This window comes from Drosophila grimshawi, unplaced genomic scaffold (assembly GCF_018153295.1).
Source record: "Drosophila grimshawi isolate 15287-2541.00 unplaced genomic scaffold, ASM1815329v1 contig_1367, whole genome shotgun sequence".
Taxonomy (NCBI): domain Eukaryota; kingdom Metazoa; phylum Arthropoda; class Insecta; order Diptera; family Drosophilidae; genus Drosophila; species Drosophila grimshawi.
In genome coordinates, this window is record NW_025062889.1 from 1,915,366 (window position 1) to 1,928,454 (window position 13,089).

Below are 13,089 nucleotides of genomic sequence, written 5' to 3' on the forward strand. Positions count from 1 at the left end.
CAATGCATTTCTTTCGTACTGATCGGTAAGCGTTTCTCAATTGCAGCCATTTGTGCTCTGAAAGCGAAGCGTTTTTTGCATTTTCTTTTGGCTTGGTGCAATTTATTACGGTTTCTTTTTTTTACTTTTAAGTTTTCTTCTTTTCTTTTTTTTTTGGCTACAAAAATACTTGTCATACACAATATATATATGAGGCTCAGATGCGCTTAACTTTAACCATGCCTACGTATGTATGTAAGTGTGTATGTATATATTTAAATATACATATATGTATATGTATATATATATATATATATCTAAATATTTGTATGTATATCTATATATATATATGTAAATGTATATGTATATATGATCTTGTGAATGTGTATATGCTATGTATAAATAGAATTTGGTTAATCTCAATTATTTAGGCCACATTTGTTCGCCGTCTACCAGCGATTCAAGTAGAACTGATTGATGCCCATCACATGCTTCTCCTCGTGGTACTTCTGCAGGATATGTGTGATAACCGAGGTGGTATCATTGTCGCCACGCCAAACGCGTATCGCATTCTCATTCTCCAAGATGGCCAAAAAGGCTGCATGCAAAAGAGAATTATAATTATTAGTTTGAAGGTTTGTATTTAATCTATTCTAGATTCTAGATAGATTCTAATTGCATACAAACTAGTTGGTAAACCTTACCCAAAAAGGTCTTAGGATTGCTGAGTGTCATTTGGACTTGCGGCATTTCAAGTATTACTTTGAGTATGGGTGAGTCTGGAGAGAGACCCTCTCGCAGCTCGATGACGCTTGCCGAACGATTCTCGCATAGCCAATCGCAGGCTGAAGCCTTATTGTTGCCCGTCATGCGCAGGGCCAACAAAACGGCTGCCTCATCGAAGCCCATGTCCGTCAGAGCCCCGACAATCTCCTCATTTGGCGGCGTATCGCGATGACTATAAATGCGCACAATTTGCAGCAGAGCAGCAGTGTTCTCAATCGACTCCTAATCCCAGCGAGAGACAGAGAATTTATATAAGTTGAATATATATATATATATATATATATATATATATATATATATATATATATATATATAGTTATGTCTAGTTACGTTATCGGTGAGAATGGTTGAGGGTGAAATGGATGAGAAGCTGCGCTGCAACGTGGGCAAAGTCTGATCCAGTTGCTGTTGCGGATCCTCCTCCTCGCGCTGATTCTGGATGAGCCACTCCAAAGTGGTCGAGTAGACGCCATTGTTCGAGTGCAGCGCATTTTCAGCAATCTGCCGATTGAAGCCCATATCGACGAGACACTGCACCGTATCCGCCTGATGATTACGCCGATTCACCAGTCGCTGCTTCAGCATGCTAATCAAACGCGGCGCAAACGGACCGGCGCCAATAATCGCCGCCGATGCCTGCGCCAGCGAAATGAGCACCTTGCGCACATCATATTGAATCTGACAAAGATATAAGATACAATCACAATATATATATGTGTATATAAGTTGTCGATCGACCCACATTCGATTGCTGAAAGATCTCATTGATGTCGATGATGGGCAGCGTGCAGGTGTTGTTAGGCACAAATCTCGTCGCACTGTCGACGAGTGCATCATTGGGTCCGGGGACCTCGCGGGTGCGTGTCACCGCTTGCGACAGGGTATTCCGTTTCGGTGACAAGATGAAGGTCTCGTTGTGGCGCACATGCAGCTGGGCGAGCGTCTGTGATTCATTCAGTTCACTGCCAAAGTACTCGGCTCGATACAATCGATAGCGTGGATTCAGATGACGCACATCGGGCGCAAATAACTGTATCGAATCGGGATCATCGCTCAACTCCAGGATAACCTCACTTTTCAGATCATTGAGACGCTTGTTCATGTCCGTCTTGAAGATGAGCACACGGGAACTGGGGCAAATGACACGCACTGTGATCGTCTCCCCAATTTTGACCAACGCATCCGGATCCGAGACAATCGTTGCCGAAGCCGTGCTCAGGCGAGCATTGTTTTTTCTGAGGAGAGTGGAGAGATTTTAGTCAATATGTGTGTGGGTGTAGTTATACAGTGTTGGCCATATAATTGAGCACACTTGCAGCAAATTGAGAATGCAGAATAAGTTGAGTGGTATTTTGTACCTGCAATTGCTAGTTTTTTCTACTGTTTCTAATTATATGGCCAGCACTGTTCTCTCTGAACTCACCTGAGAAACAAACTGCGCAATTTTTGCATAGTTTGTGTGTATTTTTGTGTTATTATTGTGGTTAATCCAACGGAGAATTTCGATAATTGGAAAAATAACTGTTAACTGTTGCTGTTTGCTGATATTGTTTTTGTTGTCAACTTACGTATTCGCCTGCTCCGCTTTCTCCTTCTTCCTTGTTGCTGCTTCCTGCTGCTGCAACTGCAACTCCAACTGTATCCGTCTCCTTCTCGCTGGCGAGGGAGTACGCAATATGCAAACACCCCCGCCACCGGCACCAGCTCCGCTGCCATCCGTTTGGGTCTCGACATGATGATGTACCTGGAGGCTGCTGGAAGCGCCGCTGCGCAAACTGAGACTGCTGCCGGCATCGCTGCCGCTGCCACTGCCAGTGCCAGTGCCGCTACTCGCTGTGCGTTGTGTTGTGGAACTTGTTTCACTGATTTCGGTTTCGTTGCTGTGCCGCTGCTTGTTGCGTGCTAACCACTTGGCGCGCTTCTCATTGAACTTGTCGCGCATCCAGGGTATCATGTTGTTGTTGTTGCTGTAGCTGCCATTAATTGCCTGCTTTTACATGGTTCTTAATTGTTTGCCCAGCTTTACTCAAATTCAACAAAATACAAATAAAGTATACAGCTGTTGGCAGCGTTGCCACATGCGTGAAACTTGTGTGGATTCCAAGAGACCAGGCTGTCGGCTGCACACATGATATTAACTGAAAACAATCTAGCTATAATTAATTACAGCATCTATCAGTAAACTCTTCGTTTCTGTATCACTGAAAAGTAACGTTGTGGATTGTGTGTTTTAGTATTTTTTTTTTGGTTTCCCGCCAGTATTTTATGTGTATACGCAGCGGACAGACATGTGAATGGTCAGCGATATACATACGAAATGCAACTCTGCATTTTGTGGCTTCTCTTTTATTATCCACACACATTTGTATCGCTCGCTGCGGTTCTTGTTCGTATTAATTTGCAGAACGCGCAAAACAAACGGCTAAACAATTAAACACAAACAGCAAAAGTCGAATACGAAGAAAAATAAGAAAAGTAAACCAACTAGACGTAATTCATCAATGCATGTAATCCGTTAAATGACAAGTGATTGTTTGTTGTGCGTCAATCAGCGACCGAATCGCCAGAGTCACGTAGCATAAAAAAGCAGAAGCAGGCCAGAAAAACGAAAAGCAAAAGAAAAAAAGGTTACATGTGGGTAAAAAGCAGCGAATACGATATGAAAGAGATGAGCATAAGCATGAAGAAGAAGCAGACGACGACGCGCGACAGCGAATAAAAAAATAAAGCACACACACACTCACTAAAAAAGCGCGACACAAATAACAAATATAAAAAGTGCAAAGTAAAAAAAAGCCGGAGCGCAACACAAATGAATGGGAAACAAGATTCGTACGTTGCCAAAGTACTACATATATATGAACATATGTATTCATCTGCACACATGCATATACATATACGCATACACTTACAACAGCATAACGAAACTTCAATTTGTTTAAAACCGATAACTTAGCCGAACTACAGCAGAGCGAAAGAGAAGAGTCGAGAAGAGATACAAGAAGAAGAAGCGCAGGTGAGTTGCAGTAAACAGAAAAGTTCTTTGCGCAGCGCACAATTTGTTTGTATTCACAATTTATGCGTGTGAAGTGTGTGTGGGTGTGCGTGTGTGCGTGAGTCTTTTCTCTCTCTGTGTGTGTAGGTGTCTATCTGTTTTCTGATTCCGTTTTGATACGCTTTTACTGTTGCTTTTATTTTGTTTATGTTTGTAATATGTGTGGACGATTAGTTTGCACTTTTGCGTTGTGTCCCAAATTGAAATGATATCTACGCATTTGTTTATGTGATAAAGAGAAACAACAACAAATGTGAAAAGCTCTCACTCGTTTTTGCTCTGAGCAAAGTGTGGCCAGCTCTCAGCAACAGGCAGTGCTGCTGAGGTCAGCTTTATTTCTGCTAAATCAGCATTTTTGCAGATTGTGTTTTTGTTGTTATTTTCAAGTAGTGTCAAAAAATATAGCTGACAAATGTAGCAACATTTTGTGGTTGTTGATAAGTAATTGTTAAAATTGTTAAATTAAAATAATTTTGTACACTTATTTGATCTCTAGCCACATTTGGCTGATTTTTGGTTTGGCTTTTTTTAGATTCACTTTCAAAAGTTGCAGCACTGAGAGAACTTTTTAACGCTCTTTGGTGCTTTTTGGACTTTCATTTTGTTTACATTGTGGATCTAGTTGTTGCTTTTGTTTCTTGGTCATATATCTTATCGCATTTTGCAAAGGAATTGCATTATGGCAGAGAAAAGGCAATTAAAGATTTGTTGAAACTGCCGGAAGCATTATTTTCAATGTTTTCGATTTCATTTTTGTACTTGAGAAAATAATTGTTTATTTCTCCTACTTGCAGCATTTTATTATTGTGCGCATAATTCCATTTATAACTGCCACACAAACTGGAACCAGCAGCAAAGCAGGCAAATTAATTAAGATTATAAAATATAACCAGCTATTTGTGTAAGACTAGTTAGGTGAGTACTAAAACCAAAACCAAGCGAAAAATGTGGATCAAAGCGCGCATAATTTAATTTTGCATAAATATTTTTGTGATTGCAGTATTTAAACGTAAGGAAAAAACAAAAATGTGGAATTCCGAACCAACACAACGCCAGCAATATAATAATGGCAATAACAATGGCAACCAGCCAGCCAAACAGCTGGGCATGACGTCGGCCATCAGTTTGGCGGAGCCCCGTGCCGAGGATCTGCAACGCACCGGGGAGCTGGGCAAATCCCTGGAGCCGTACAATGTGTTCGAGAGTCAAGATGAGTTGAATCATCGCATGGAGATATTGGCCAAGCTGAATACGCTGGTCAAACAATGGATCAAAGAGATATCCGTTAGCAAGAATATGCCCGAGGCGGCTGCCGATCGCCTCGGTGGAAAAATCTACACATTTGGGTCGTATCGACTGGGTGTGCATCACAAGGGTGCCGATATCGATGCATTGTGTGTGGCGCCACGCAACATCGAGCGCACCGACTACTTTCAGAGCTTCTTCGAGGTGCTCAAGAAGCAGCCAGAGGTCACCGAGTGTCGCTCGGTGGAGGAGGCATTTGTGCCGGTGATCAAAATGAATTTCGATGGCATCGAAATTGATTTGCTGTTTGCCCGCCTCTCCCTCAAGGAGATACCCGATGATTTTGATTTGCGCGACGATAATCTGCTCAAGAATCTGGATCCACGATCCGTGCGCAGCTTGAACGGTTGTCGTGTCACCGACGAGATACTTGCCCTCGTTCCCAACATTGAGAACTTTCGCCTCGCCTTACGCGCCATCAAATTGTGGGCCAAAAGTGAGTGGAATCGTATTAATATCTAATTGAAATCATAATTTAATATATATACTTATCAATCAGAGCATGGCATCTATTCGAATTCGCTGGGCTATTTTGGAGGCGTCACTTGGGCCATGCTTGTGGCACGCACCTGTCAACTGTATCCGAATGCGGCCGCTGCAACGCTGGTGCACAAATTCTTTTTGGTCTTCTCGCGCTGGAAGTGGCCCAATCCGGTGCTGCTCAAGCATCCGGACAATGTGAATCTACGTTTTCAGGTAAGTGTCGCAAAATATATATGATATATTTATAACTTATCTGTTTTTACTTCTGCTTTTGTTTTAGGTTTGGGATCCGCGTGTTAATGCCTCGGATCGTTATCATTTGATGCCGATTATAACGCCCGCATATCCACAACAGAACTCGACATTTAATGTGTCCGAGTCCACTAAGAAGGTCATATTGACCGAATTCAATCGCGGCATGAGCATCACAGATGAAATAATGCTCGGACGCGTCAACTGGGATCGTCTGTTCGAGGCGCCCAGTTTCTTTTATAGATATCGTCATTTTATTGTGCTGCTCGTCAACTCACAAACGGCAGACGATCATTTGGAATGGTGCGGTCTCGTCGAGTCCAAGGTGCGACTGCTTATCGGGAATCTGGAGCGTAATCCGCATATTGCACTCGCCCATGTCAATCCGAAGTGCTTTGAGCTGAAGAAAGGCGCTGTTACCGCCAACAATTCGCAAAATAACAGCGGCAACGAAGATGATCTGAAACAGCAGCAGCAACAACAGCAGCAGCAAAAAGATGAAAAGCCTGCCACATCGACGGTGGCAGCGCCGTTCTGTTCGCTTTGGTTTATTGGACTCGAGTTTGAGCGTTCCGAGAACCTCAACATTGATCTAACCGAGAGCATACAAAACTTTACAGAGCATGTGATTATGCATGGCGTAAGCAGACCAACAAACTAACCTTTTGTACAAAAGAAACTCAAAGATTGCACAGTGGAAGCTGTTTGTTCATTAGAAAGAATGGAATAGATAGAAAAGAATTGTTTTGAAATGCCAATGCCAATTATAGAGCGTCCACTGTGCAAAGTACACTTTATCTATGATATATTTTAGTACTCAATTAAATATATATTATATATTGCCTGCTCCACAGGTAAACATTAAGATGCTTAAGGAGGGCATGGCCATTGATGCGCGTCATGTAAAGCGCAAACAGTTGTCTGTCTATTTGGATGCTGATTTTCTGAAGCGCGAACGCAAATCGATGGAGAGTCATAATAATTTCAATACCACAATGCTGGCAAATCGCAAGCGTCTCTCCACGGAGCTGGCACAGTCGCAGGATCCGCTGCCGCCGGGCCAGCAACAGTCAGCAGCCAGCAGCAATCGTGGACGCGAAAGTGGCGCCAAAGTGCATCGGCTAAGTGAATCGGTAAAAGCAGTTGAGATTTCTCTATTTATATCAAAATGTCAATTAAATGCAACTATTTTCACACTCACAAACACAGCTCAACGAGGACAACTCGAATGCGTCTAGCGATATGGGTGGTGTGATGCCGACCACGCCCACTGCGTCGCAAATGAATGCGCCCAGTTTCAAGGCGAAGGCGGGAGGCAATAATGGCACAACAGAGAGCAGCAGCAGCTGCTTGGACAACAACAGCGAGCCAACTAATGGCAGCAGCAGCAGCAACAACAACAACAGCAACAGCAGCAATAATAGCACAACAACAACTGAGGTGGCCTGTTCGTGACAACCGCCAAAGCCACCAGGACAACAGCAGCAGCAGCAACAACAACAACACCAACAACAGCAACAACAACAGTTATCACAACAGCAACATCAGCCACCACCGGCACCGCCGCCGCCGCCACCAACGCCACATCATCATCAGCATAAATTTCGCAAGAACAACAATGCTGCTGCGGCGGCTGCCTATAATAGCATTTTCAATCAGCGCTCGATACTGCATGCGGCTTCAAGTCTAACGGCCGCTCTAAGCATAACCGGACACAAGCGCAAGCAGCAACCAAAAACAGCAGCAGCATCAGCAGCAGCAACCACACTTGCTGCCTACAACAGCAATAAAAACGGTGGCGGTGGCTGTTATGGTGGCAACAACAATACACATTTTAGCTACTACATTGTTGATGAAGATGACAACAACAAACAGCAGCAGCAGCAGCAACAACAACCACCTAACCAAAAGCAACCACATAAACAACAACAGCAACATCAACAACAACAACATTTAACACATGTTGCTGCTAGGGCAATGCCGGCAACAGTTACAACAACAGCAACAACAGCGGCTAAAACAGTCGCCAAAGCGGCAACGACAATTTCTTGTAAGTTTCTATTAATGTCTAAATATTTTCTGTATTTTTTTTCGTGACGCACAAGACTGTTTTTCTATGTACAAAAAGAAAACCAATTGCTTCAATACTCATTTCCATAACTATTTTAATAAACTCTACACGAAAATATTCCAAAAAAGAAAAATTAAAAAAAAAAAAAAAAGAAAAAATATAAAATTACTGTTTTCAGTGAGAAAAACTTTTAGAAGAGAAGTATGAAAATAAATATAAAAACATATTAATGAATATTTTCACAGATATTTTACAAAAACTTCCAAACATTAAATAAAATAAAAGACAACATTCAAAAAGAAGAAAGTTAAACTACACATTTTTGGTATTTTTATTTTTATTTATACGAAATTGATTGAACTTTGTATTTTATATTTTATTTTATTTAATTAAATATGCATTACTTTTTCTAAACACTTTAAGTACTTATTTAAATAATAAACTTCACTTTAAACTTTTTGTTTAAGAATAAGCAACATATTTTTAAATTTAGAATTCAAAAAGAACACTTTAAATGTTTCAAGCATTACTTTAAAAAAAAACTATAAGTGCCAAATGAAAATGTAAATAGAAGTATTAAAAAACGAATATATAAAACATTGTAAGCATTCCAGCTATTTAAATTATATGGCAAATCTGTAGTATAAACAGGTGCTTATATCATATTATTTCCAGCCTTAACAGAACCTTACTTTAAGCTCAACTAAATGTAACTTTTGATTAAAAATTACGCTTTTTCTGAACACTTCTGGTTAGCATTAAAAAGATTTCGAAAATCACTTGAAAATTGATTTATTTCATTAATGTTCTAAACAAATAAATGCTTAAACTATATATTAATTAAATGATATTCCACTTCTTCTATTTGCAGTGTAAAAAGCTATAACACGTAGCATTAAGGCTTAGTTTTCATAGTTAACGTACCCCATTGATTTCCTCGGCATTGATGCCACCAAATTAATGGAAGCCCATATATTTTAAACAAAACGGTAAGCAATGACAAAAATATAACTCTTATGGGAATACCCTTAATAATCTGATACATTTTCTCTCTTTTTTTTAGGTTTCCATTTAAAAACTGCAGAGTTTTGTTTTTAAGTTTAATCCTTAAGCGCAAAGGCGTCGAAACATACTTACATACCATAGATAACCGACAACAACAACAACAGCAACAAACAACATACAACATGACTACGAAAACAACAACAACAAAAACAAGAAGAAGAACGGCCAGAAGAAAGCATTTCGCTAACATTTGTCTTAATGTTTTCCTACCCAATAATATTGTTGTACATCTTTTTTACTTCCCACAGCTGGTAATGGCGGAGCGCGCCTGTCGGAGAATGAGAGAGAGAGAATAAATAAGTGAGAGAGAGAGGGAGAGAGAGTGGCAAAGAGATCTTGAAGACACACTGCATCATCAACAACAACAGGAAAATATATGAATCAAAGAAACAAACCAACAACTGCAACAAGATCGATTTAGAATCAAAATATTATTCAAAACTATTTCTTTATTTGATTTAATGGATTTCATCTTGTTTTTTTATACTTTCAATCTTTGTTTTCTTCTTCTTCTAGTTGTACGCTGAAAATTTGTTCGTTTTTCTAAGAAAAGATAACTGAAAAAAGGTAATAACAAAAAAAATATATAATTGAATGAAGATATTGATTTAATTTTACCAAATAAAAAAAAAACAAAAAAACAAAATACAAATACAAAGCGAAAGCTAAAAAAAACCAAAAACAAATCGTGTTATTTATTTATTTTTGATGGTGCATGTTTTTAAAGCAAAACAAAATATATTCATTGGAATAATGTCTAAGAATTGAAAATAATCAATTTTTAATATACAGTAAATGAATCTCTAATATGGCTATAGTGTTTTGCAGATAACATATATGCTGTATATCTGAGTCTCGTATCCACGGATTCGAAATTTTCATGAATGTTTTCGAAATTTCTTTTTTATTACATAAGACTTGCTATTTTCATAGAATTTTATTTCAGGTTCCTAAATTTGATTAAAATTGTATTGGATTTGTGGAAGAAAGTAAAAAAGCAACAATATTATTAAAATGTTGCAAGAATCGGAACAATTTTTGTTTTGGCATTTTAAGTGAAATTTCAGTGAAGTGTGAAAATCACTTAAATTTTATTTAAGATTTTCTTTAATTAAGTCTTAAGTATACAATAAAGAACAAATCGATGTAAAATATATAAAAGTATTTTAAGAAATTAAATGTGTGAATGTCTGAGTAAATAAAGATTTAATTTAAACAATATAATGGATAAATATGTGTTGTGTTTTTATATACTCAAGCAGAGGGAGCAAAATCTGCTTATTTATGTACTTTTCATATTTGCACAAAAAGTCTTGGGGATCAGACTTGTATATCATATTGGTAACAAGTAATCCTAAACTAAATCAATCGAATGAAAAGATCAAGCTACTATACCATATCTGCCAAAGGATCAATCGGTCGAAAAATTAGATAAGATTAGATGGAAAAGATTTATGCTTACAAAGATGTCCCAGTCTTGAAACAACCTTGATGATATCTGGAATATTTGCTTGCCTATGCGGAAGTTATTATTCTCTTACTTTGATATATTATTGATTAAAACGCAAGCTTCTGTTTGCATTTTTAAAACCATAGCTTGTAAAACTAAATACTTTTCGGCACAGAAAATGACAGATGTCTTCGGATCGTTCAACAAAAACTAGAAGGTTGTCTCCTGCACGGAATTTTACCAGAATCGACTACTGAATTCTGAGAAAAGTGCAACTGGCCAAAGGTGAAAATGGCTGATTAAGCATAAACATAAGTAAAGGATGCCGCAGGATCTCGCTGGATCGCTCTAGGAATAGTCGAAAAAACCCATCAAGAATACTTCACAGTTAACTTTGAGCAATTTAAATTCCACCTAGAAGTAAGGACATGTCCAGCAATTAAAAGTGAACAGCTCTGCTTGAGAATGCATTTTTCTAGGATCTTGAGTGGCGGTTCTCCAGTCAACAGGTGGCCCTTGAATCCCGTCGCAAGGAACGCTCAAGGACAGCGGTGTCACAGTAGCTGTTAACGATTTGCGTACGATGTACAGACTGTGACAAAAGTACACTCCCAGCCAAGGACGAATACAGGCCAAGATTGAGATTCGAGCTAACTGCTCAATTTACCAATCCAGCGATCCTTTTTCTGTTTGGCCAAGGGACTAACCTAATTGCACTTCTGCGAATTTACGCCGCGACACAGCTGCGCGTTTTTACCCAGAATATATTGTGTGTGTTTGAGTGTGTGTGTATTGTGCAGGATTAATCCGTTTATGGCCACGGATTAAGTTGCAAAATTCTAGACGAAGGCCAGAAACTGCGATTTCCGTGGAAAGCGTCGCTTAAAGCAGGTAAATTCCAGGTAAGCAGCCCAGCTAAGCCAAACTGAACTTCAGGTAAGCCCTAAGCTAGTTAAGGGTATATAAACTGAAGCCAGGCTCGGTTAGGGCATCAGTCAGCATTCAAGTGTCAAAGTGCAAGGATCGCTTAGAGTAACAGAAATAAGTCTAAAAAATATATAATTACATTATATGGCAAACCTTGTTCAGTTTTGACAACTTTGTTTCTGTGCATCATCACTGGGTGAAGTTTGTCGTATAATCGAAATGGATCAGCTAAAAGTTGTACATAAAAATGCTTGCCAAATTTTCATAGCTCTGCTTTTGGGATGCATTCTGTACAGTAATGTTGACTCTTGTAAAACCATCACTGGGCAAAGTGTGTCTCAAAATTGTGGCAAGTAAAGAAAATAATATAAAATGGCAATTTTTGCAGTGTTTTGCAGTGTTTTGTGTGTGTTGCAGTCAAACCCAGCCAGTATTTTAAAATTAAATGGCGATTGTCGGTATGGTCGCTTTTGAACCTAAACTCTATATACAATATATATAAAGTGACTAGACCGAACACTCGTGCTATAATTTTAAAATGTTCAACATAGGCAACAGTTTTGGTTAAATAATAAATCGATCTATGTTTTATAGAGGTTGCAATTAGTTTCTTTGGTCGTCCAGCCTTAGGTGATTTCTCTGATCATAAAGCTAGACAACCATTGAAGTTCGTTGTGGCATACGCAGCGATTATATAGTGTATATAATATTCCTGATATATGTGTTAAAGTCGTTATGGGTCACTCGCTAAAAGGAACGATCGTTGTGATATGCGTTCATTAAATCGTTACATATCACAGTGATTTTCCTTTATAGCGCGTGCTCTGCCCAAAACTCAACTAACCAGTGTTGAATAACTAGTGAAGAGTGCTTACAGTGCTTCCGTTTCCGGTATGAAAAGTGTACAGCTTTCTACATGAGACCTGTTTCTGTTTAAATACCAAATTTTGATCGCGAGAATTGTGACTTCTGTTTGCATTTCCGTTTCCGATTTGTGGTTTATAGCCTTTAATGTAAAGAGAATAGATGCTGTGCTGTATGTTGAACGTATTGTCTATATCACAGTGGCTGTTCTTTTTGTACCAAAAGTGCCGTACAACAAAATGAGTAATGTTATCAACCGCTGCATAAATTCACCAATGCTATGTTTAACCACAGGGAACTGCTGCTGCTGATATACAACCATATTTATACACGACTATATCACAGTGGCTGTTCTTTTTGGTTGCATCGCCATTTGCAACGATTTGTCAGTGTTTTATTCTATTTTATTTTATGTGTGTTTTTTTTTGTTAACTCCACTCATAAATTGTTTAAAAGGAAGAGAACGCTCGCTGCTGATGTAGTTCATGATTCAAATATTTTATATCACAGTGGCTGTTCTTTTTTGTTTATCAATGATTCAACTTTATGCAACTAATATTTTTGAAATGATGTGTATTTTTTCAGCTTGTGCTAAATATATATATGCATTTTATATTTCCACTCACATCAAAATTAATTAACTTTTGATCAATAATTCAACTTTATTCAACTGCTATTTTGAAGCTGAAACAACTTTAAACACATTCTTGGCTCTCTCACATTACGTATCTCAAGTTAATAGGTATTTTTGTAATTTTTCTAGTGGAAAATTTTATTCGTATTTCCGGCATTTAGTTTCCTTTTCCTTTTGCAGCCACAATGCGACCAGGCACGTGGAAGGCAACCATGTGG

The 13,089-nt window shown here is 38.8% G+C and overlaps 2 protein-coding genes across 2 annotated transcripts; one reads left to right on the top strand and one right to left on the bottom strand.

Annotated features, from left to right (window-relative positions):
* Window positions 1-334: 334 nt before the first annotated feature.
* On the bottom strand, window positions 335-2,800 carry LOC6568881 (ubiquitin-associated domain-containing protein 1). Its single transcript, XM_032740877.2, has 6 exons — window positions 2,334-2,800; window positions 2,189-2,200; window positions 1,508-2,000; window positions 1,096-1,443; window positions 684-987; window positions 335-577 (listed from the first exon to the last, which is right to left on the bottom strand). The coding sequence occupies exons 1-6, from the start codon at window positions 2,717-2,719 to the stop codon at window positions 429-431; spliced, it is 1,692 nt and encodes a 563-aa protein (XP_032596768.1). The 5' UTR covers window positions 2,720-2,800; the 3' UTR covers window positions 335-428.
* A 324-nt stretch (window positions 2,801-3,124) lies between these two features.
* Window positions 3,125-9,682, top strand: LOC6568880 (poly(A) polymerase type 3). The gene is made up of 9 exons (XM_032740876.2): window positions 3,125-3,781; window positions 4,615-4,735; window positions 4,821-5,561; window positions 5,625-5,821; window positions 5,889-6,500; window positions 6,715-6,993; window positions 7,070-7,910; window positions 8,803-8,920; window positions 8,995-9,682. The coding sequence occupies exons 3-7, from the start codon at window positions 4,847-4,849 to the stop codon at window positions 7,313-7,315; spliced, it is 2,049 nt and encodes a 682-aa protein (XP_032596767.1). The 5' UTR covers window positions 3,125-3,781; window positions 4,615-4,735; window positions 4,821-4,846; the 3' UTR covers window positions 7,316-7,910; window positions 8,803-8,920; window positions 8,995-9,682.
* The last annotated feature ends 3,407 nt before the right edge of the window (window positions 9,683-13,089 follow it).